Raw genomic sequence first — 24,738 nt, forward strand, 5'->3', positions numbered from 1 at the left:
CAAATCGATATGGTTGACATCATCTAAAGTTGTGGGTGTGACGACATCATGAATTAATTTTGGATAAAGAAACATCAAACAGGGAATGGTGAATAACAAAATGTATAATATTTCACTTACCACTTCGGCTTTCTTTGCAACTTCTTTATTGTAGGTCGCCGCACGACCCTTCTTTTTATGTGTAACATTTGCTTTGGTCCCAAGGACCCGGGACATGTTGGCCTCAAGCGCTTTCTTTCCAATCGCTCGTGCCGTATCCTCATCCGCCTTCTTCTTTTCTTTGGCCTGTAAATAAATACATCGGTTTTCATCAATGATTTACTGACAAATCTACCAGTCGGACAAGGGTCACCTGACAGCGAGTTATCGCCAATTCGCCCTTGCCTTTGCATTGAAAAATGGTTCAAAATCATGGCGAGTTCGTATTCGAGTTCGAATTCCAATTTTTTATTCTTCAGTTCATGACCGTCAGTTTGGGTTTCCTACAAATCTAATCGGCATCATGGGCATCAAAACTGAAACATTCATCTTTCAAATACAGCGAAGCCTCTTCCGCAAACCAAACCAGTCGATCAACTTACTCTGATTATTTGATTGTTAAGCGTTCGAAGTGACTCCGTCCTTCGTTTCAACAGTCGCCGCCTTCTTTCATCCGCTTCTTCGACCCGACGTGGGCGAGGTGTGGTTGGGCGCTGCATTTGAAGGCGTTGCGGTGCCGGAGTGTGCGGCCTGTCATCAACAGTTTGTTCACTGCTTTCAACCTCCCACTTCATTCCCCCACTGGAAAGGTTCATGTTGATTTCGCCAGGAATCTCTTTCTTCATTGCGGTATTCATCTGTTGACTTTACTACTGTTTTTTCAAAACAAGCAGTCCGTGGCCTTTGCCACAACCTTCTGTCCAAAATATATAGGCTAAGCGAGCCTTATATATATTTGCTTCTATATCAGTAAAGAAGTAGAGCAGTTCACAAGAAGTAGAAGAAGAAGGTTGTCAAAACATGCGCAGTGATGGATTGCGTTGTCACGGCCACGTCGTCAGGGGTGCTGGGTTGACGTCACATCAGTCGTGACGTCATCATGACGAAAAGTGCGCATTTCGGTGGAGCATCAAGTTATTTCAACCCAGACACTTCAAAATATTCTATGCCATTCACATAACAGGCCCCGCTGTATTCTCTCCACGAATTTACTCCAAACTCGACTCAGATATCATATACAGATTTAAAAGGGTTTTGAGCGCCGGACATCATCCTTATGCGCTGTAGTAAAATACACATAAATACACTTTGAAATTATTTTTAAAGGGATCCTATATGAACATACTGTCCTTACATACGCATCTACTCAGATTTAACCAAATCACACTGGACTGTGAAATCCGCGCATTACTGGTTATCTTCAATCTGCTGTTCTTCAATCCGCAGCCTGAATATTAGAATTGCTTGTGACAAAACGGACAATCCACCAGAAATCGGTCGGAATACCACTCCACCCCCCCCCCCCCCCGCCGCCGCCGACTGGTGACAAGATAGAAGTACAATGATAAGACAATATGGATGGTTGTGACCGTCGGCGTACATGATCCTCCCAATCGTCTGATGGCCCTCTCATTTTGTCTTCAAGATAATATGCTGGCCAAGAGTGATTGTTCTGTCTCCAAACTAGCTGGTTGTGACTTCATCAGTGGGCCTGGTCGTCTCAATCAGCCGACGTCTAGCGAGTTGTCACATTTTCGACAGAATGCACTAGCCAAGAGTGATTGTTCTGTCCCCAATATGGATGGTTGCGACTCTATCGGTGGGCACGGCACTCTCAATCATCTGATGGCCTACTGGTTTTCATGTCTTCGAGATGATATGCTGGCCAAGAGGGATTGTTCTGTCCCCAGTATGAATGGTTGTGATACTGATGGTGGACCCTCTCAAGCAAATAATGGCCTGCTGGGTGTTATGTCTTCAAGAGAATGCCCCGACCAGAGCGATTGTTCTGGGTCCAATAATATGAATGGTTGTAATTCTATGCAAGGCTTGGTCCTCTCAGTCAAGTAGGCCTGCTTGTTTTCCTGTCTTTAAGGTGACGTGCTGCTCGATGTGACTGTTCGAATGGACTGTTCTGTCCCCAAAATCGATTGTTGTGACTATCGACGGGCATGGTCTTCTTAATCAACCGATGGCCTGCTGGTTGTCATGTCTCTAAGGGAATTTGCTGATTTTGTCTCTGTTGGTGGTTACGGTGCACATCCCTGTCATCTGAAGGCCTGCTGGTATTGTCCCGTCTTCAAGATAACATGCTGGCCAAGGGTTATTGTGGAAGGTTGTGATTCTAGTCGTCCCCTCAATCATCTGATGGCCTGATGTATCAAGAGAACGGGCTGGTCAAGAGTGATTCTTCTGTCCCCATTATGAATGGCTATGATTCTAATGGTGATTCTCGTCCTCTCATTGTTGTCCAGCTGCTGTCTTCAAGAGAATGCACTGGCCAAGAGTGGTTGTATTGTCCCCAATATGGATGGTTGTGACTTTCGGTGGGAATGGTCCTCTCAATCCGCTGAGGCCAGCTGGTTGTCATGTTTTCAAGAACATGTGCTGGCTATGAGTGATCATTCGTCCCCAGAAAAGATGATCGTGACTATCAGTGGGCATGGTCCTTTCAACCAGCTGACGACCAGCTAGTGGTTGTGTTCCGGTGAATGCACTGGCCAAGAGTGATTCTTCTCTCCCCAATATGGATGATTGTGACTTTCGGTGGGAATGGTCCTCTCAATCCGCTGATGGCCAGCTGGTTGTTATGTCTTCAAGAACATGTGCTGGCTATGAGTGATTATTCGTCCCCAGAATAGATGATCGTGACTATCAGTGGGCATGGTCCTTTCAACCAGCTGACGACCAGCTAGTGGTTGTGTTCCGGTGAATGTGCTGGCCAAGAGATATTGTCCTGTCCCCAGTATGAATGGTTGTAGCTTCCGGTGGGAATGGTCCTCTCAATCCGCTGATGGCCAGCTGGTTGTCATGTCTTCAAGAACATGTGCTGGCTATGAGTGATCATTCGTCCCCAGAATAGATGATCGTGACTATCAGTGGGCATGGTCCTTTCAACCAGCTGACGACCAGCTAGTGGTTGTGTTCAGGAGAATGTGCTGGCCAAGAGTGATTGTTCTGTCCCCAATATGAATGGTGGTGATATTCGGTAGGCTTGGACCTCTCAATCCGCTGATGGCCAGCTGGTTGTTATGTCTTCAAGAGAGTGCACTGGCCAGGAGTGTGTTTTTTTACCAAAATGGATGGGTGTGACTCCATAAGCGACTATGCTCCTCTCAATTGACCGATGGTCAGTTTATGTCATGACTTCAAGATAATCAATCAACTGGTGGCCAGCTGGTTGTCATGATTTCAAGAGAATGCACCATCCGTCCCCAGTACGGATGGTTGTGACATCAATTGCGGAATTCAACTGATGACGCCTTTAGGACAGTGCACTGACCAAGAGTGATTGTTCTGTCCCCCATATGAATGGTTGTGACTTTCGGTGGGAATGGTCCTCTCAATCCGCTTATGGCCAGCCGGTTGTCATGTCTTCAAGAACGTGTGCTGGCCAAGAGTGATTGTTCTGTCCCCAATATGGATAGTGGTGACATTCAATAGGCTTGGACCTCTCAATCAGCGGATGACCAGCTGGTTGTCATGTCTTCAAGATAATGTGCTGGCCAAGAATGATTGTTCTGTCCCCAATATGGATGGTGGTGACATTCGGTGGGCTTGGACCTCTCAATCAGCGAATGACCAGCTGGTTTTCATGTTTTCAAAAGACCAGTGAGGATGGTTGCGACATTGATGGTGGAATTGAAATGATGATGTCCTTCAGGACAGTGCACTGGCCAAGAGTGATTGTTCTGTCCCCAACATGGATGGTTTTGACAATCGGTGGGCTTTGTCCTCTGAATCAGCTGATGGCCAGCTGGTTGTCTTGTCTTCAAGACGATGTCACCATAAAGAAAAAACGAATTACACAAAATTTAATTGCCTCCATGAAGCTATCATGCTATTTAAACATCTTTATTTCTTCATCAAACCTGATATCACAAAGTCATTGTATAAACGTCAGTTATGCAAGTGTAGACCATCACAACCATACATCGTACAATACATTATACATGTAATTTACATGGACCTTGGTTAATCCTACACCTCAGGATATTCTCAGCTTTACCAACTAACTTTTATAAGCTCTTCAAGAACAAGAGAAAAGGGTATTTTAAGGACAAAAGATACCTCTATCTGCTCTACCCGCACACCTTAAAAGACATGATATTATTTCTCCTGAATAAATGGAAATAAATAAATTGAAACAAAATCCCTTCTTCTGCCTTGTCCTTCTTCATGTGGTATTGATACAAAATATAAACCATGATAATAAATTAGATGAAAATTTGTTGCGTGATGGGAAAACCTCTTTAAATTCGAAATTTTCATGATATGGGAAATGGTGAGTTTTGGGACGAGACTAACTTGAAAAAACAAATTATGCCAATAAAAATATTCTGTTGTTCGATTTGACTGCAAATACAATTTAGTTGCATATTTGTATTTGAATTCCAGCTTTTTTTGAGGATTTCTCCTGTAATTTTTTTCCGGTTAATATCAAGATACTCAAGAATCTTTGGCAAGTGCTGTACTCCAAAAGAGAAACACGGTTTATTAAGCAACCCAAGACGATGTGTACCCTGCCAAATTTGATGCATAACTACAGCTACGTACATAAGGAAGATTTGGGTTTCTACTACTCACTACAATGTACATTAGGTCAACCACTATAGGCCCTTCACCAAAACCACGAGAAGTTCACTGAACACATTTAATAATATTCCCAAAGCGCTTTGAGCAAAGTACTTCACCATGGAAAAGCACTATAAAATTTTTCATTTATCATCATACAGTATTATTATATTACAAACACTCAACTGGAAAGTTGCCCAATATTTTTAGAAACTATCTCAATGTGCATTTTATGCTTGCTACTTGCTACGTCCTCCACTTCAGAAGTCAGACTACAAAATAAAGACAATACAGAAAACAATATATTATTATTATGGCCAGAGGCCAAGAACTACATGTAACTTTAAACGACTGTGCATGTCCAGTTGAACCTCCCTAAGACACCTCTCATAGCAGGACCCTCTCTATTAGGGACAATGCCTTGGTCCCAAATGGGTCGGTTGTATACAGCTTGACCTATGTAATCAGGACACCTCCCTATTAAGGACAGAATTTGCCAGTCCCGAGGGTGTCCTCAATAGAGAGGTACTACTAAACCTATGATTTTTGTACTCCTGCATCTGCATATAATCAGACATTGTACAACAAAATATAGAACCTTTTTCGGCCGCAACCAATTTTTAAGCCATATATTTTTAAGTATACATAATTTAAAAATGCTTCCTTTGATTACATTTACATGCATTTACATGTACATGTACTTTACAACTTTATTTAGAATTTCAGAAGAACCAGACAGCCGTATTTACAATTTACAATCTACTGCATGTATTCCAAGAAAATCTTGCAGCTCATGATACAAGTAAATAGAAACTTTTCAACTTACTTACTCTTTCACAATGATTTGACACTCGAAATTATACTGTACCTACAGTTCTTCTATACCTATTTTATTGACCAATAAACAAATTATTGCACATGATACCAGCACAGCAAAATATGAAAATATCCGAGGCCAAATTACGACGTAATTTCAACTATTTGTTGACATACTGGTACGCACATATGTACTTGACAGACTTGAATTGAGTGGATGCATGCAAAAAACTTAGTCAACCAGACTTTTGGCGAAATCGATTTCATGGTTCTCTATCAGACTCCCCTCTATTGATTGAAATCGACAACATTGCTGAACAACGTACATACCAGACTTGAGACATTGAATTTCCCCCCCCCCCCAAAAAACAATATGCCTTAAACAGCAGTTAAACTGTAAGTAAGAACCCAGTACTTGTAAGTACAAAATGCCAAATGCACTGGACTGTCACTGGATGACGTCACTGGTGGCAATTTTTTCATCTGGTATCTTGTGGTAAGTGCAAATGTGCTTAAAGCTGCTTTTTTTCAAAATGACCAATACTTAGTATATAGGTTAGTGGATTCTTGCATGCACCCCTTCGATAATAAACTTGCGGGTCACTGGTGCATTTGCACATCTTCAAATTACCTAATTTTGACACATAAAATGTGTAAAATAATCACTCATATCGTACAATAATTACAAAATATTTACAACTGTTTTTTATATAAAACAATTAAAATGCTTCAAACTTGATACATACATGTCCACGGCTATATAAATTGGAAAAGCTGAGTCTTCGTGAAAAGTACATGATAAAAGAAATTAGCAGCAGCCTCATGGTTCATTATTGAAGAGATAATATTTCTGAATATGAAAAAGTTCTGTTGAACACTGTTAGTTAAAATATAACTGGACTAGAATGGAGAATCGCTTGCTCCCAACTAAAATCTAATTGATAACTGATGCATGTTTTTAAAACCAATTAACAGTTATTCGAAATGAGACCAGCTGAAGTGGGCCAAGTCTCTGTGTACCTACCGGAATGCAGAACTCCAAATCAATTTCTAGGGTATATGGTATTGGAGCAATATGATCGAGTCAAGGTGTAGGAAAAAATTTCATTTGCAAGATCGATAGTCATGTTACAACTCAATTCTCTCCTCATCCTCTGACTTCTGTAGCGCTCTGATGAGTTTGTCCATCAGGACGGAAAGGATCTTATCCAATGGGTCCATGGTGCCCCTCTGCATCCACTTGGGAATCGTGGTGCGGGCGTGGGAGAAGCCGAGCTTCTGAAGGATGTAGTCCACTCCTACGGGATCAATCTTGTTGCCTGCCCAGGATACAAGCCTGCAAGAGAAGGCGATGAAAGTTTTGAGATCAGGTTTCCTTCCATTTGAGTTCATCACTGCAACTTAAAGCAAATCATCGACAATGTAAACACGTTCATTGGCTTGGCCTACAAAAAAGTTAGACTAATAACAGCTAATAGCTCAGCAGTACTTAATTACACAAACAGAAATCACATCATACCTGACTGTTGGTTCCATCTGCCAAGTTTTACACTCAAATTCTCTGAAGTCAGGAAGGATTGTACCGCTCTCTGCAGCCTTCCTGTCCAGTTCTGGTGACCTCACACCCTTCATGCCAGTCACAGAATGTCGCACCCCTATTAAAAAACAACAAGATATCTGGTGTCAAGAAAAGTTCGTTGGATTGTAGATTTTTGGTCCACGGATGAAAGAATTGAACACACAATGATTGGATTATGAGTCCCATTCCTCTGTAACTAGACCATGTCACCTCCCCTTTGGTGATATGAAATCTTACCTTTTTCTTTCTCCTTTAAGTAGGCAGTGACCAAGTCATGGATGAACAAAATCGCTTCAGCATCCATCGAGACGAAGATGTGGTTGGCAAACTCTGTTACGAAGCTGCATTCAACCACAGGCTTCTCCCCTGGGAATGAAAATAGAAGATACAGGGTGTTAAAAAACAGTCTTGGTAGTTTCAATGTTTTCTCTACATATGTCTCAAATTGTTCTCTACAGCTCAGATGTGAGATTTAAAGGGTAACTCGTGTCAAATTTCACCATATAATGTTTTAGCTGTTTTTGACAAAGGACTACGTCACTATCTCATAAATCGGTGAGGTTTTCTAATCGAAATGCACATTTTCTAGAAATTGATGGTTTAATCCCGCCCGGACGGCTTGCTTCGATGCTGTTGAAATTGCGCTACGCCGACGACGTTTTCGTTGATGACGTCACAACATGAACATTTTTTGCGGTCACGGTGGTTTACATTCAGCGATTTTATAATAAATCTAATCAAAAATGGAAAATTTGAGCTTTCATTTGTGATCAACAATTAAAAACGGACGTATCTCCGCAAAGTTGTAAATCACATCATTGTATCACTTTAAACTAACGACCCACCCGCAAGGTCCGGTTCACTTTCCTCCTGAAGATGTTCTGTCTTGAGATCCATCTGCAGTAACGGAATCGCGAAGATGACCTCCGTGTCGTGGTTATAGATGGTCGACTTCTTGCTTCCCGCACGACGTTCAGTCGGACTAGTTGATCCCTCCGCCATGCTTAACTTTTGCTGCATCTGGGGGAAGTTGTCGAGATCTGCAACAGATATGATAGAAATTGAGCCCATTTTATGCAGACACCCAGGACCCTTTGCCAAAATTTTCATTAGATAATACTCTTAGCTCATTATTCTATGCAAATACCAGTGCCACCCCCCTCCCCCAACTATTCTCAAACCTTTTTCACCTGAATTAGCTGAACCTACACAACCAGTACTTTGTCATCGGAGAAGCAAAACTCGACAACAAGGTCTTTTCTACCTTAATCTCCAGGTCCACTGCCAATGAGACTTAGCAGCCCACTTCAATGGGCTGCCCGTGATCAACAGAAAGCAGCTGTGGGTCAACCCTTAGCCATACCACCATTAGCACCAGATGTAGCACTTACAGCTCCACAACCCATGACCCACCAAGCAAAAAGGACAGCCCCAGATTTCTTGTTATAAATTCCAACATCTTCAAGGGAAAGAAAGCAGATCCCCAAACAGACACGAAAATTTATCTCCATCTCAAAAGGATAGGAAACATCAGGGACACCTTCAAATAAGACCTTATGCCCAAACAACATACCTTTGATCTCTGATGATGAGAACGCATAATGGAACCATTCCGACACCGACGTGAACGGCTGCGGCATGTAGTGGCTTCGAGAGAGGCGGCTGATGGTCGCCATGTGACGGTCGCCGGACGCACGCGACTGGACCTTGTGACCGAGGTGGAAAGACAGGTTCTGGACAATGTGTGTGTCGGCTGATTCTGGAAGGAAAGCATTGTCCAGGTGAGAGGTAAATATGACCATAAACTGGTATTTTCCTTGAGTGTTTTATTTTGGTCTTCCGTAAATAAACATGAAAATCTTCAGAACCTGTTTTATCATCAAGAAATCCACCTTTTTGTCTAATTTAATCGACATGGAATCCTATTCAAAATCTAAGATATTTATTACCAATAGGAAGAGCAGAGTCAAAAAACGAGAGGAGCCCACTGTCTTAAAAAGTCAAAAAATACAACTACGTAGATTCATCAGGTTAGCAAGTCTCAACAGATGAAATAGTCTAGTGCACTATAAGTACATATATTAGTTCTATACAGTTCTATAGAATGTTCCATCCTGATGACTGGGGAAAGAATGACTATGACTTGTTCTTGGACCTCGTGCCTTCACAGTTCTTACTGGTCGTGCACTGGAACACTTCATCATTCAAAGAACTCTCAATACATTCGTAACTTATCTTACCATTTGCTCGAATGCTCTGCACCTCGGCGTCAAAAGCGATGTTCGGCTCCTTCATGGTAAACAGCGCCCAGTGCTTCGATCGGAAGTTGATGCCATGGAAACAGGCCAGCGTGATGTCGTTGCCATGGAGTTTTATAGCGCCACCTATGATCGTGCCTAGCTCTGGCAGCGGTGTGGCCAACATGGAGAGCTTGCAGCCGGACAGCCTTGCCAGGACGTCTTGCCAGTGGCGGTGATGACGGCCGAGACGGTTAGCTGTAAATAGATCATTGAAACCTATACATTGAAACATAAGTCACGACAAGACATCAATTGGAACCAAAAATAAGTGAGATATCACATTATTTATGTTTTCAGTTTTGGCCCCCTGGTGGCCAAGTCAAGAATCAGACCGAGCCGAATTTCAGTGTCAAAGGTCACCTGACCTAGGGGGTCATGCATACAAAGTTTTGAGTCCATAGCCCTAGCGGTTAAGAAACGTGCCACTGTTTTTGAAATAGGATACGACGGACGACGACGACGGACGACAGACACTGTGGTGTTGTATAGACTCATCGGTACAATGAGTCTAAAAGGCCGCTGTTGGGCAGCAAATGTGACCTGGGAATAGACTGAACGCATCGTACCTTCTTCTGGGTTTCTCTGTGTCAGGTGCTTGAGTCTTGCAGCCGCTGCAGCTGGTATGGACCCCATGGTTGATAGAACCCGACGACTGCTGTCAAACTGCTGCGTGAAGAACTCCTCCAGTTTGGTGGCCATTTTAAGTAAATCGGGCGTGGTGGATCTTGAGATCATCATGTGGAATTTGTCCCATGCTAGGTCGCTGTGGATGAAGATCAATGCTGGCCTGGAAGAAATACAAAATCATCGTTAAAACTATTTCACACAACGGCATGTACACGTACACGCTCAGAGTTTTCATTATCAATGTTCTGTACAATCATTGCTGTGGGAAAATGATGGTCAAGATGCAATGGATTGGCCTCAGGCCCTCTGGACGAGCAGCAACATCAACTGAGCACTGCCCAAGGCCACAATCCGACAAACACAACTAAACAAAGATTTCCGCAGGCGTGTCTGGGCTATTTCCTCACCTTGTGGTAGCAAGCGGTTCATCTGTATACTTCTTAATCTCTGTCCTCCATTCGTCGCTGAACAACAAGTCTAAAAGAGACATCCTGACCATCATGATGCTCGAGCCCATGTAGTCTAACTTTGACTCAAGCGCAAACATCTTGACACCAACTCTATGGTCGGGCTCTTGGTCTGGGTCCTCACACACATGAACTGGAAATAGAAGACAGAGACATTGATATAACTTAGTTCAAATGTCTGGACCATCATGATGTGGAAACCCATGTAGTCTAACTTTGACTCAAGGGCAAGTAGCTTGACACACACATGCACTGAATGTGCAAAACAACCGTAAGGTTTTCTTGACAGAAAATGTTCTGGCAAATTTAATAAACCTAGCTGGAAAGAAGCCTGATTAGAATTCTGAGTGTGGAGAGTAAACGAGAGTGGCTATCTCAAAGCAAGCAAGACAACAACCAATGAAGAAAATCGAGTAGCTGTAGCCGCTTCTGCAAGAAGGCCTAAGGATTTTCATATGCGCTGGCCTGGCTTGCTAATGAGGGACTCTCCTCCCTCAACATAAAACTGTCTGATCTACCGCCTGGCACCAAACCGTAGAGCCCCCCCGAAAAACGCAGCAGAAATTTTATTTTCTCACCTGATAGTTCAATCTGCTGAAGATCCACTGACCCACCAACAATACCTCCCTTTGCCTCGAGGTTAGATCCACCGAGCCCAGCAGTAATCTTCATGTTCTTATGACTTCTGCTGTCCATGGTGAGTCGGCCTTGTGATCGCAGATCCTGCGTCAGCCACCTAGGAGCAAAATAGCGGCACTGTTGATCACGTTATTATTATGAGACTAACCATAGATTTTGATACTTATAATCTTGATCACAAAGTCAGCACTTTGACCGCTAGTGCAAGACGGCAGTTTTGGTACTTGACAAGTAGTGACGTCACGACCGAGGATTGAGGCAAATTGAGACGAGCTGTAATTATACTAATTTCATCACTTTAATAGTGCTTACATGTAATATACACTTACATCATATTACCCATGACATTCCCCATGTTCACATGGACATCCAGCCTGGACAGATTCACCGCGAATAAGACCAGAGTCTCCCACGACACGCTGCTGCTGGAATGACTGGAGGTGGATTTGGCCCCTGGTGTGGAAGTCGTCGGTTTCTTCTCCGGTGTCAAGATTTGGACTTGACGCTTGGTGAGGGTTGGCGTGGCCTGATTTTGGTTGTATCTGGATGGATCGGGATGCGGTGTTTGAGGTGCAGAGGATGGAGCTGGAAAAAGATTCTCGAGTTAGTATAGCACTTTCTAATAGTTCATGACAAATTCTTAAACACCTTGATCTAAAATGAACAAATCCTTTTGGTGTAAAGTGCACTATATGCCTATAGTGCTTGGTTTTGAGAGCAGCAGTTATGGATTAAAGATGTAGAGTAGAAAGTGATACCTCACTGACTCTATTGGTTGTCTAACAAAACAGCCCTCGCGTGGAGCTGTAATTTTGCTCAAATCCTTGCTTGTTTCCCTGGTTTTGACCTACATTTTTGCCCCACCCATGTGCTGTTGGGTGAGACGCCCATACCTCCAGTTTGGTATCAATTCCAGTTCAAGCTGAAGCTCCACCCAAAAAAATTTGGCCAAAGGGCCTCAGCATTGGGCCAACATTTAGCTTCACTCTACCAGTCTCAATTAACTACAGACACATGCCATTCTTACATAATTCCTAAAATGAATAGGCCTACATACTTGGAGTCTTCTTCTTGAGTCCTGCCAATTCTTTCAGGTCCAAATTCAGCTTGACTTTATTCTTATCCCCCGACGAAGCTCGGCGATGATGCTTCGGAGTGAAATTTAACGTGTTCTCATCCCCGGCCGACCTGTTCATGCTGGCTGTGGTGTGCGCACGCTGGACTTTGTGTCGCCTCTGGGGCGATTCCATGGGGCTCCGTGGGGTCGAGGATGGCGACGGCGACGAGATGCTGTCCTCGTCAGAATCATCCAAGTCTGAAATATTGAAATTAGAAATGACTGGAGAAAGGGGAACACGGGTAAAGCATGTGAATGTCGGGCCAGCAGCATTCTGACATCATTCCTTCGTCATTTCACAGGCATCATTCTCACATTATTCTTGCAAGATACTAACTTGCCATTTGCGGGATGATGTTGGAATAATTTAAGATTGATGTTTGTCAGAGACCTGTGGATTTTATCAAAACACCATAATCAGTGTTTTTTTTAACAAATGAAACAACAGTTTGTAAGTTCATTTGTGTTTTCTGACGATCCTCAAATCTGAGTAAAAATGGAGTAACACTTTTTGACTGATTTAAAATCTCTCTTTTATTATTTGTAAAATCAATTATAATTTGTTCAAGCATTGGAACTTGCAAAGGACACAAAATTGTAGCAGAGATATATTGCTCAATCACTCATACAAAAAAGACATCCAAGCAAAAACAAAATGCTTGTATCCTTTAAGACTATAAAGCCGACAACTATTTGTTGAAATTATGAAAAACATGGCATTTATACAATGGAAGCACAATCCTAGAAAAACGATACAACACTGAAATATACATGGATTTAAAACAGTGTTCTCCACCAAATCTTTCTTGAAGGTTTTCCATTCTTACATGTATGAGGGAATGCATGCAAGTGAAGGGGGGGGGGCTACTCGTAAATTCAGATCATTAGAAGTCACTTCTATTAATTCTGATTTTCCTTGGTGGACCCAATACAGTTCCAGTTCTACTCATATCTCGATCACATTATTCAACGCGATGATGATCTTTTTGTAATGTTTTCCACGGCACCTACGTCAAGACAAGCTGCAGAGCTGGTTGAAGGGACCCAAACTTACAATTTAAGATAAAGATAGGCCAATTTGTAGCTCTTGTAACATCGATTTTTATAAACATTCAGTGCAACAACACTCAACCTCAAAAATAAACGCTACACGGACACAATTTTCAAAAGAAGTGCTGATATGAAATAAAATTGGTATAGTACATCAAAAGTAAGATTTGCATTCAATAGACTTGATAACCGACGAAAAATATGTAACTGTCAGGCTGCCATCTGGTGAAAGATAACGAAACCTCTCGAGAACATGACACCAATCGCGTTACTTGCAGTGTTTAGACACGCAGGCCCGCGTTAGCCGACACTGAAGTAATTTGAAAGTCGAGAGCAGCATTTTTGCAGCCGACAAGCATTAACTCTAACCTTTTCACCCCAATATCTCTGTATAGACTCTTCTAGGTGATGCATTAGAAAAGTCCATTTGGGAAAGTGGGGGGGTATTGGCTAAAGGGAATTTTCATCAAGCAGCACTTCTGGCTCCTAACAAATTATTAAATGACGACACCAGCGTAACAGTTACAGTAGACATCAGAAGAAACATACCTGAGAAGAAACTATCATCTGAGAGGGACGGTGCCCTTGTGAACCGTACTTTAAACAGAATAAAGCCATTAGCCATTTTACTTTGGGAGGACTTTTACATGTTAGACACTGCATTTGGTTGAATATTGGGAATTTTCATTAAGTTTGACCTCTGTAATCAGGATACCTCTCATTAAAGGACAGCATTTGTCTGCTCTCAGGGTGTCCTTAACCGAGAGGTTCCAAAGCCTGGTGACTCTACTACAGTAGAACCTCTCTATTGAGGACACCCTCGGGACTGGCAAGAGCTGTCCTTAATAGAGAAGTGTCCTGATTAGAGAGGTCAAATTGAATGGAAACTACCAATTTGGGACCAAAACTAGTGTCTTAAATAGAGAGGTGTCCGCTAAGGGAGGTTCCACTGTACCTGATTTGGTCTGATGGGCCTCAACTGGTAAACACAATGTACAGTAGAACCTCTCTATTAAGGACACCCTCAGGACTAGCAAGTGCTGTCCTTAACAGAGAGGTGTCCTGAGTAGAGAGGTCAAATTGAATGGAAACAACCAATTAGTGTCCTTAATAGAGACGGTGTCCTTAATAGGAGGTGTCCGCTAAGGGAGGTTCTACTGTACTTATGTTTACCAATGCAATACTATTTAGGATGCAGACGTCACCAAAGGCTTCTGGGTATTTTAGCAGCAGAGCTACGACAACCTATACTGATCTGTAGCTGTAGATGACCAGCACCACCTGCAATTTTTTTTATCAGGGATCGTGACAAGATAGGAAAAGTTAAAGAAGCTTCACTTTACCTGAGTCGTTCATCATGGGCAAGTTGCTCTCTCCCAGGAACAGGCGGCGGGCGAGGCTGCGGCGATACCAGGCCTTGGGGAAGGCAAGAATCTCAGGCAGACGTCGCATGTCGTATTTGAAGGCGGCTGACCCGACGTCGCACACAGCTGGAACGATGAGATACGTCGTTTTGAAACGTTTGAGATGTTTTTAGAAGAAATACCTTTTCGACGATATAAAATCATTGATTTTGTATCATGATGCATGTGGAAAGTTGCCAGATGCAGATGAGAAATTGTCACTCGCACAAATATTTACAAATTTAATCCTTTGGTCCTATTTTGAAATATGAGTTCACTTCTTGACGAGGTTCTTGTGTCATACTATTTTTACTTTTATTTAATATTTAGAACAGTAAGCATGAGACAGTACATGTAAATAATTTGAACTTTGTCACTGAGGCCACAGTTCTTCTCCTTACCTGAGAATCGAACACAATTTGTAGGTTTGGCATCGATTCCCGCGCTCAGTTTCCCACTCGACAGACTAGTATTGAGTGGAACAGTATCAGTCGACAAGCCCTTCCGACTCCGCGAGATGTTCACTTTGACAAACTCCACATTCAGACTCAAGGAGTCCTTCCTGCCCGTCTCCGCACCATATGAGGAAGTGTCGATGTCTAAAAAATATGACATTTGGGCACCAGTTAGGGTCGTTGGCCAAGAGACTTCGCCTAAAAGGAGTGTATTACAAGCTATGTTTCTCCTTTAGATATCTTTTGCATACTCTTGCAAAGATGTTAGGCACAAGTAAACTTAGCTTTGTATCTCTTAAAAGGATGAGGCAAATGAGTACATGATTAGTGGGTAAAAGCGACTTGTCCAGTCGAAAGCATTTTAAACTGCATCAAACTCACAATCATGTTAGTATTACAAGGCTGACACTTGAACCACACCATTCCCAGCATTTATTCCAGTAAAATCCCAGCAATATTCTCTTTTCACTTACCAGGTGTCAGCCCATATCCTGCAAGGTTGCCCTTCTTGTGCCCGCCGTACGGATGGAAAATGTAGAGCGAGAAATCTGCTAGGCATCCTGTCACGCTCAGGCCCCCACCAGCCATGGCAGTTTCTCCAGTACCACTTGGCAGGCGGGCGCGCCCCCTCTGCGATCGCCCACTTAGGTTGCGTTCGCGGCTGGAACCAGCACTACTGGGACGAGCTACAAAAGTGAATTGAGAGCACTGAAGACTTTTATCAAGTGTGGATATTTTCAATTATTGTACAGCAGAACTTCTACAGAAAGGACACTCTCAAGACTGACAAGTACTGTCCTTTATAGAGAGGTATCCTGATTAGGGAGGTAAAGTTGAATGGAGACAACCAATTAGAGACCAAAACTTGTGTCCTGAACAGTGAGGGTGTCCTTATTAGAAAGGAGTCCGCTGAGGGTGGTTCCGGTTTAGTCAAAATACATCATGTCTCGTGACCGCATATCAGGATAGGGAATTGGAAATGTCTCATTCCTCAGCATTAGATGGGACGACAAGTAAACACATAGCAATAACGTCGATACTAACTTTTAATTTTTGTAGGTGGTGTGCCATCCGAGATCATGTTGGCCTCAACGTCGGACCGCTTTGTCGAGAACACCAGGTCTAGTGATGGCAGACGGAGTAAACACTCAACCTTGGATACAGGCAGGCAGTTTGCTCGGATGCATGACGGCTGTACGCGGATATATACAACAACGTCTACTGGGAACGAGGCTCCGTATGAACCAGAAGAGCCAAGCGACGCGCTGGAAGATTCCATGTCCATGTTTATGATGTTTGGAACAAAGTCGGTAGCTGAAAGTTTAAAAAAAAGGATAAATGATAAAAAGAAGTATTTGATCGAAGCAAAAGATGACTGAATTTATGGAGCAAGCCAAGAAAGTTGATAAACAAGGTAAAGTTGAAATGATTTTTGGCAAGTCTAGTCATTCTGACATAAGATCCACACATCACGTTTCAACCTTACACTTACCCGACTCCTTTGTTTTAGCGCCATAATAGTTCGAAAAAGTTGAAATCTCCACTGGCTCTAAGGCCTGCTCGAGGAAGTCTAGCAGTGCTGGACTGATTATCATCTCCTGAAAAACAGTTGGCAGTTTTTTTTGCATTAGATGAAACATTTAGAACTTAGGCGACAGAACGTCCCCCAACAGAACCCTGTCCGAATTTCAAAAATGAGATTGTCTAGAACTAGGCCCCCAATCAATCAGTACAACCCGTGGGGCCTACTGGTATTAGGCTACCACCAACATGAATCAAGATGAGACGGGTTACAGACTAAGTCACGTGCGGGACCACTACCGACATGAATCAAGATGAGACGGACGGCAGAACAAGTCACGTGTGGGACCAGAGTCGGTCAGACGTCGAAACTCTGAAGAAAAATGCTGGAACCCTTTGAAATGTGGGCCAAAGGACTGAAGTAAGCAAGTTAAGACATGAGGGACCACCACCAACATGAATCAAGATGAGATGGACGGCAGAACAAGTGACGTGTGAGACCAGAGTCGGTCAGACGTCGAACCTCTGAAGAAGAGTGCTGGAACCCTTTGAAATGTGGGCCAAAGGACTGAAGTAAGCAAGTTAAGACATGAGGGACCACCACCAACATGAATCAAGATGAGACAGGCGGCGGAACAAGTCACGTGTGGGACCAGAGTCGGTCAGACGTCGAAACTCTGAAGAAGAATGCTGGAACCCTTTGAAATGTTGGCCAAAGGACTGAAGTAAGCCAGTTAATAGTAACAGCTCGAATACAGCACATACCTCAGGCAACTTCTGCAGGGATAGCCAAGCATACAGGTTAGCCTTCTTGAGAGTGCCTCGCTTGTTCACACCACTCAACGAACTGGAGTCGTCCTTATTGTTGTCATCGACGTCAAAGGTCACTCGTCCTTCCGATGACGTCTGGCCGACGTTCGCCCCGTAGTGAACGACAGGTGCTGGGGCGGCTGGTCCGTCGGTTGTCTTCGAGTTGTAGTGCACCTGTGAAAAAACAGGGTCATAAGATCAGTACAGGGAGGCCAACTACTGCGGGGAAATCTTCTGAGCCCCCAACCCCCTTACACTTACAGATCTATAGTATAGTTTGTTCCTGTTTGAAGAACCCTTTTCAACAGTCGCATCAAACTATCGTACTACAACTCAAAAATTCCTTTCCTTTTTCCTACCTTGATGTCAACTCCAGGCAAAAAGAAGACCGTATTCTCAATCTGTGGTTTTTGCTGCTGTTGGCCTGGTTGCCCCGCACCCCCGACTGTGAGTTTCGACGCCGATGGAACCTGGGGTATGTCTCCCTTCTTGGCTCCTTTCTTTTTAGGTAACACCGGTGAGGCAAGCACATTGAATTCGCCAGAGGAGGGTCGATCCTTTTTACCAGTACGCTGAAATACAAACAATTCAAATTCATATTTATACATGTATTCAAACAGGCATGGATCCAAGGGCCCCTGATATATGAAAATCTTTGAAATTGACCATGGAATTTTGGAACATGCCAGGACTTGCACATCCCCACTTTTTCTGACTTCTGTATCTGCCCCCGTCATATGCATATTCATTTTCATATTCTAACGGGTGTTGATAAAACCGGTAACAGACGATAGATCCACAAACACTGGAAGACCAGTACCCCGAGTGACAATACCCCTTACCTTAGCCGACAAGGGTGGCTCGTCCTCGGAGACGTTTTTCGGATGCAGCACCCACTTTCCGCTCTCCACCTCCACCTTGATGTCCACCTCGAAGTCGACGCTGGGCTCTGGCACGGCCGCTCTCTGTGACCCTGAACCCGACCCTGAGCCTCCGCTACCACCACTGTTAGCAGACTGACTGTCGGGAGTTTTGTCTTTTATTGGCGGCTCTTGGAATCTACAAAGGAAGCAGGGTTATTTAGTTTTGTAGAAAATCGTTTTGAGTAGAAAAGTGTTCACAGTAGAATCTCTCTAGTAAGGACACCATCAGGTCAGACAAGTGCTGAAAGGTGTCCTGATTAGAGAGGTCAAATTGAATAGAAACAACCAATTTGGTTCCAAAACTGGTGCTCTTGATATGTAAAAGAGGGTGTCCTTAATAGAGAGGTGTTCACTAAGGGAGGTCCTACTGTACTTGGAACATTCCATTCTTACACATCTCACAGGCAGAAGGACAATATGACCTCATGAAACAGCGCCAATCCACAAAAAGACTGAGAGGCATTTGTCTTGGAGGCAGGTACATGTAGTAGGGGCAGGAAAATGAGGACAGTAGGAGGTAAAATATGACTCACGGATCAGCAGGGGCTTCTGTCTTGAGATAATCATCCGGCTCTTCATCTGACGAACTCTCACTGCTCGAGGCCAGAATATCTTGGAGGGATAACCTTTTCCTTGGAGGGCGAGTGGAGTTGGCCTCGTTGAAACTGGTATTGAATGTGGTGTGATCGTCAACAGTTAGGGTGTCAGAGGGGTCATCAGGTAATCTGTTACAAATGAAAAATAACATCGAAAATTAGGATGGCATAAAGTACACTGTATCAATTGTCTGCAAACTTTCTTAATTTGTGATTACTCCAGTGGTAATGAAAGAATTCAACTATTTCTTTTAGTGGTGTATAAAATAGTTACATTTTGGCCTGGAAAGAAACAGTATTTGTTCCATTTTCAATCCTTGTTGACCAACGAAAGTAAGGATGAATATGTGCATGTATCAACACGAAATCTATATTATATATTTTGCCATGAATGCTGTGTTAATAATACATGTACATGAAAGATGCAGTTGTTAGGATACTCTAGGGTTAAATTATGGTTAAACATGTTATATGATTCTATGCAGCATTATCAATTTGGATATCTACTAATATTGGATGCTTATCAAAATATTTACAATGTGTACAATACACTGAACAGGCACAGCAAGAGAAGTACATCATTTTGATGTACCGTACCCAGAAGTAGGCCTTTTCACATTTGACATCCAAAAGAAAACCTCATACTGTACAGCATCACATCTGAACAAGATACGGCACAGATTGTCACCTCCATTAGAACATTTCATTACAAAGGGTGATATGAATAAAGACTAGCAAATGCTTTTATCTAAAACTCCATGTACATTTACACTTGGCCTTTATGTTCAAAATTGAAGTAAAAGCATTTACTCGATTTTATTCATATCAGCAATCGAGGACTACGATTCCAGTACAACATCGGTGGGTTTTCAAACATCATCTTCTACAGAAACTGGGACATTTTTCAGACATCTCCCAATCACATCTGAAGCGTACGATTTCTGGACTTGACATCACAAGAATAAGAAGAGCCAAAAACACAATTCATAACTCAGATGTAAAATTAACATCTATAGAGAAGGAAGGACATTTAAGTGTTGACTACATCCAGAACATAGAGACTTTTGATATTGTGTCGGTGAAGAGCAGTGTGTACTTAACCAGTTGTCATGATTGGTGATGGTCATGGTCGGTGAACAATGGAGGATGTGATCAAGCCTCGTCTCAATTTTTAGATTTATGTCAGAGTTTTTCGATGGGGTCTGACGCAAAATTGACAGACTGAACAGGAACCTTCAGACAACAGACACTTGATTGTGACAAACCATAGCTAGTGTTTCGGGCCAAAAAGTCTTATGTGTGTGTTAAGGATTTGCCCCACTCAACTAGCTATGGTTTCAAAGTGATGACAGACCGAGTGAGGTGGAGAAATTTGGGAAAAAAGTGAACAAAACACTTTGCGTCTAGATTAGAATATCAACTGGCGATGGTCAAATAAACCCTAAGATGCTACATGTACAATGTACAAAAGGAGTGAGGCCATGCTTATAAACAAATCAAAGCTGGTGACACTTCGCAAAGAAATATTTGCTAATAACATCAGTATTTAGGTCGACAAAAGGGGAATCAATACACTTGTACAAGACTTGAAATGCTTTTCTCTATATGAATCCTTTTTGCCCATGATTGAATGCAACTCAAAAGGCCTCTGCAGAGCTAGGATATCCCATCCAAACACTGGTCATTCCATAGCCATTTACTGATAACAGTCCTTGCTCAGTGTCTCTTATTTGCACAGAGGGAGTGGCTGAGTTGTATTTCCTCGATTGCTGCCAAAGGGTTTCATTTGCCAGTGTTTTCAGTGCATAACCGACCTGTGATAAATGCAGTGCATCAAACGGTAACACTACAAGGGTCTAAAATCTGTCTACGAAATATCACATTGAATGAAACGGTGAACAAGTTCAAACAGAATGCGGTCAGTGAAGCCAAATTAAGCGGAATTGACGGAACGAATTGAATGTAATGGAACGTGATAAAATATCACCAAAAGTGGCAAAGGTTTTCCAGTTTTAGGGAGTAGTTGTGGAAGATAATACTGGACTAACACTAAAGATTGCACAGAGTTACTGCTTAATAGAGGGCAGTTCTGTTATGTATTAATATCATGTGACCAAGAACTATTACCAAGACTTTGTGCCAAATTACGGATGTATACCTCTGGTGACCTCTCCACAGAAACTATGTCATTATCTCCCGCTAGTTTCCCCTTGAACTGAAAAACATCTTTGCAACTGTTGTAGGCATGATTTAACATCTTCCTTTATATTCCATTCCATTCCGTCAATTCGATGCAGCCAAATTATTCCTGTACATACTGTGAGTGGGGGAAAGCGAGATTTCTTACAACATAAACGACAATGCAGGCACGAGACTCGTGAAGACCTTACTCAGTCAAAACGGCGTGGTCGTCAAAAGTGACGCGTTGCATCCCAAGATACGCTTGGGGTACATCGATGGACATGGCCCGATGCGGGCCATGGTACAGTTCGTATTCGACCTCTTCATCACAGCTGGCCAACCGCTCGAAGTCCAAGTTACTGTCGCAAATAAACAGAGAAGTTAAGCGGGAAGTCTTCACATCGGCGTACAAGGTGACAGGAGCAGAGATACAATCTTGATTAAGAAAGTAGTCCAGGATGTCGGTGGATTTATTTGACGTCTGCTATTACAAAATGCTGAATTTTGCAGTAGTAGTAGTCGAGAGGTCTATTTAAAAGTATTTATGTTTTAAGGAACTGTACACAGTGCCGCCTGTTCCCATATTTTCATACCGAATTTTGCAGTAGGAGTCATCTAAGATCTTGGAGATTAGACTCAAAATGTCTGCTAAATCTCTTTTCAAATCAAAGACCTATAAGTAATATTAATTTGACCACACAAAATATGTAGCAGACGTACATTGTACAGTAGACCTGGAAACGTTTTTGTGTGACTTTTTTTTATTTTGTGTTTTTCAAGTAAAATACGTTATATACATGTACTGCCAGCAAAAAGAATATCTAATTGAAAGTACTTTTAGGAGGTTGTCAAAATGCCAGAGTAAAAGTACACCAAAGTCACAATAAAAAAAACGGCTGTGAATATTCCCCAGTTTACAGCTTTGAGTCTAGGCCTGGGAGCGTTGGACCGAACTTGATTTGGACCGACAAACTTGATAGGTCTGAACCCTGGGCTACAAAAGTCATTTGGTTACCAGAGAACAATGAGTAGACAATCACAAGGACATAAAACGAGCGTACAAGATACACAACCAGGTCATCGGTAGTGTGATGGGCCCGACGATACGAGGATGAAATTTGCAATGGTTAAGGATGAAAGGTTCATGGAATGGAAGTGTATGGAATCTGGGGTCAAGCAGACTCCTACATGAAGATGGATGGTTGGTTAGTGTGCAGCTACCAATTCGTAAAATCTGAATACAGAACTATTTTGTGATTGGGTTTTATAATCCACCACCACTACGTCACGCATATTACAAGTTAAGTTTTATGGTGTTAGGGAGAAGGGTTTCAGACTTTGCAGTCCTGACCTGAGTAGGGGGGACGACGGGCACTCCTGATGCGAAATTGATCGTTTGCGATAAATTGCGGCCGCACGCCTTTTGCTGAGAGCCCTGAAATAAAAGAATTAGTTCATGCATGGGAAAACTTGATACACATGCCTTAGGGCCAATGATATCCCAACTAGCAATGTTTTACCATTTGTGCACATAAAGTCGGTTTTGTCCCTCAAAATGAAGAAAATTTCCGAATTGTCTTTGGGCTGTTTAGCAAAGGTATTAAATGGCTGTAAAAGATTTGAGATTTTCGTGCAGAAGGTTTCGTAGCACAATAGTGGGAAAAACTCATTTTTGGCATAAGGAGCCCGAAAGCATGAGAGTCTGTCTACATTACTATATAGACCTCAATGTGCTTTATAATTTAACAATGTTAGGATTGAGTTTGACCCCTTCCCAATATAAAAACAATGACAATAAGATGGTCGGGGCATGATGTCCCCCCCCCTTCCTAATATTGTTAGGACTGTGAAACACATTGATGTTTATGGACGATTCCTAATTCTGGAACAATGAGCTTGCATGGTGCACGCTTCCAAACGATGACCAGACCTTGTTAAGATACGTGGACATCAGCATATCTAAAGTCGTACTTCCACCTATCAAATCCCCGTGTCTTTTGCGCTTACACCTATGAATTGCCGTGTCTAAATAGACCCGTGTGTCAAATCCTAGCCCCATCGAGCTCGATGGGGCTAATCGGGGGCTAATTTAGACCCGTGTTCAACACAGGTTTTTTGATAGGTGGAATCTGAATAGACACGGCAATTGCAAGTTCTAAGACCCGGCGACAGATGGCGCGGTGTAGTTGTCTCGGTATTGCGCATGCGAAATTCCCCTCCAACGGGAAAGAACCACAGGAGAGCTCCCTACCTACAGCGCACCTGTCGCCGGGGCTATTAACCATTATCTAACACCACTGATAGGTGTAAGTGCGCCCCAGGTTTTTTGACACACGGCGAAGACACGGGTCTTGAAAAAACACGGGGTTCTATGATAGGTGGAACTACGACTTTAGTTTTCTGAATACACAATCAACAATTGGCTGGGATATCACCAGTACAAATAGGTGGAACTGGAAATGATGTATATATATGGCCTTGATGGGAATGATACAAGTTTTTTACAAGGTTGTTTTTTTGTCTGGGAGAAGAGGAGGCTGTGTCAGTAATGTAAGGCCACACCAACGCAATACCTCGGATAGCAGGCAAGGAGTCAATTTTCGTTGTGAGAAATGAACCTAAAGCAATACATTTTTGTGTTTTTTCTATCAATTTAATTTTTATTTTTGTCAACAGGAAACTTCAGTGCTGGTTGGTTGGCGATATGAAAAAAAAAATCGACATTGGGGAAATAGGTTTGTCAACGACCCAAGGTAATAAATTGGCTTGGCCTATGTCTCTGAAATAATTGGACAATATTGTAGTAACTATCAACAAAGACAAATGAACACAACAACAGAAAGCGGTCTATACAAATAATACACATAGGGAAACGAGACAATCCCAATCTTCCAAGGAGTCTGGTCTGAATATTCAAATATCTGAAATTTCTTGGCTACATGTAAGGTAAAATGGTACAATTATCGACCCCACAGTGTTGAAAAGAGCTGATAGTACACATCAATGCACACTGAGGTTAAAATTGTGCCAGGGCTAAAATTGTACCTCATTCATACCTTACAAGAAATGTACATTATGCATCGAGCGCAGGGTTACGGGTTGTGTTTAAAATTGTACCTCATTCATATCTTACATTATGCATAGAGCACAGGGTTACGGGTTGTGTCTAAAATTGTACCTCATTCATACCTTACATTATGCATAGAACACAGTATTCTTTTGTTTTCACAACACTTTGATATCATTTTGTTCTTAAATTCAATGAAATTTCAAGACAAAAGCCATGTTTATCAGAATTCTAGTCAGGCCAAATTAGAAGGCTTCTGTACAAAACACAAAGGCCATGCTACCTGCTATAGCAGGCAACCTTATTGTTATCGGTATTAAGGCCTTAGACTTCATGGCAACAAAGTACCTCACAACTTCAGGTTAACTGTAGGACAAAAAAAGCCCAAACATTTCACTACTCAGACCAGAGCAC

The 24,738-nt window shown here is 42.5% G+C and overlaps 1 protein-coding gene across 8 annotated transcripts in view; it reads right to left on the bottom strand.

Annotated features, from left to right (window-relative positions):
* Window positions 1–4,012: 4,012 nt before the first annotated feature.
* The window catches only part of LOC135493751 (bridge-like lipid transfer protein family member 1), a 50,813-nt gene continuing 30,087 nt past the window's right edge, over window positions 4,013–24,738 (bottom strand). For 3 of the 8 annotated variants that reach the window (XM_064781295.1, XM_064781296.1, XM_064781294.1), the window contains 22 exons: window positions 21,467–21,616; window positions 19,014–19,205; window positions 18,400–18,616; window positions 17,917–18,129; window positions 17,513–17,731; window positions 16,719–16,824; window positions 16,271–16,540; window positions 15,700–15,912; window positions 15,173–15,370; window positions 14,712–14,858; window positions 13,918–13,965; window positions 12,259–12,516; window positions 11,531–11,786; window positions 11,141–11,298; window positions 10,503–10,695; window positions 10,035–10,255; window positions 9,409–9,663; window positions 8,742–8,927; window positions 8,014–8,208; window positions 7,406–7,534; window positions 7,109–7,244; window positions 4,013–6,925 (listed from right to left, as the gene is read on the bottom strand). In XM_064781295.1, coding sequence (XP_064637365.1) covers window positions 6,718–6,925; window positions 7,109–7,244; window positions 7,406–7,534; window positions 8,014–8,208; window positions 8,742–8,927; window positions 9,409–9,663; window positions 10,035–10,255; window positions 10,503–10,695; window positions 11,141–11,298; window positions 11,531–11,786; window positions 12,259–12,516; window positions 13,918–13,965; window positions 14,712–14,858; window positions 15,173–15,370; window positions 15,700–15,912; window positions 16,271–16,540; window positions 16,719–16,824; window positions 17,513–17,731; window positions 17,917–18,129; window positions 18,400–18,616; window positions 19,014–19,205; window positions 21,467–21,616 — 4,168 coding nt within the window. In that variant the 3' untranslated portion in view covers window positions 4,013–6,717. Of the gene's footprint in view, window positions 6,926–7,108; window positions 7,245–7,405; window positions 7,535–8,013; window positions 8,209–8,741; window positions 8,928–9,408; window positions 9,664–10,034; window positions 10,256–10,502; window positions 10,696–11,140; window positions 11,299–11,530; window positions 11,787–12,258; window positions 12,517–13,917; window positions 13,966–14,711; window positions 14,859–15,172; window positions 15,371–15,699; window positions 15,913–16,270; window positions 16,541–16,718; window positions 16,825–17,512; window positions 17,732–17,916; window positions 18,130–18,399; window positions 18,617–19,013; window positions 19,206–21,466; window positions 21,617–22,608; window positions 22,693–24,738 lie in introns of all 8 variants that reach the window. The other 5 variants (XM_064781299.1, XM_064781298.1, XM_064781301.1 and 2 more) reach the window with 3 other exon arrangements.

Source organism: Lineus longissimus, chromosome 9 (assembly GCF_910592395.1).
Source record: "Lineus longissimus chromosome 9, tnLinLong1.2, whole genome shotgun sequence".
NCBI lineage: Eukaryota > Metazoa > Nemertea > Pilidiophora > Heteronemertea > Lineidae > Lineus > Lineus longissimus.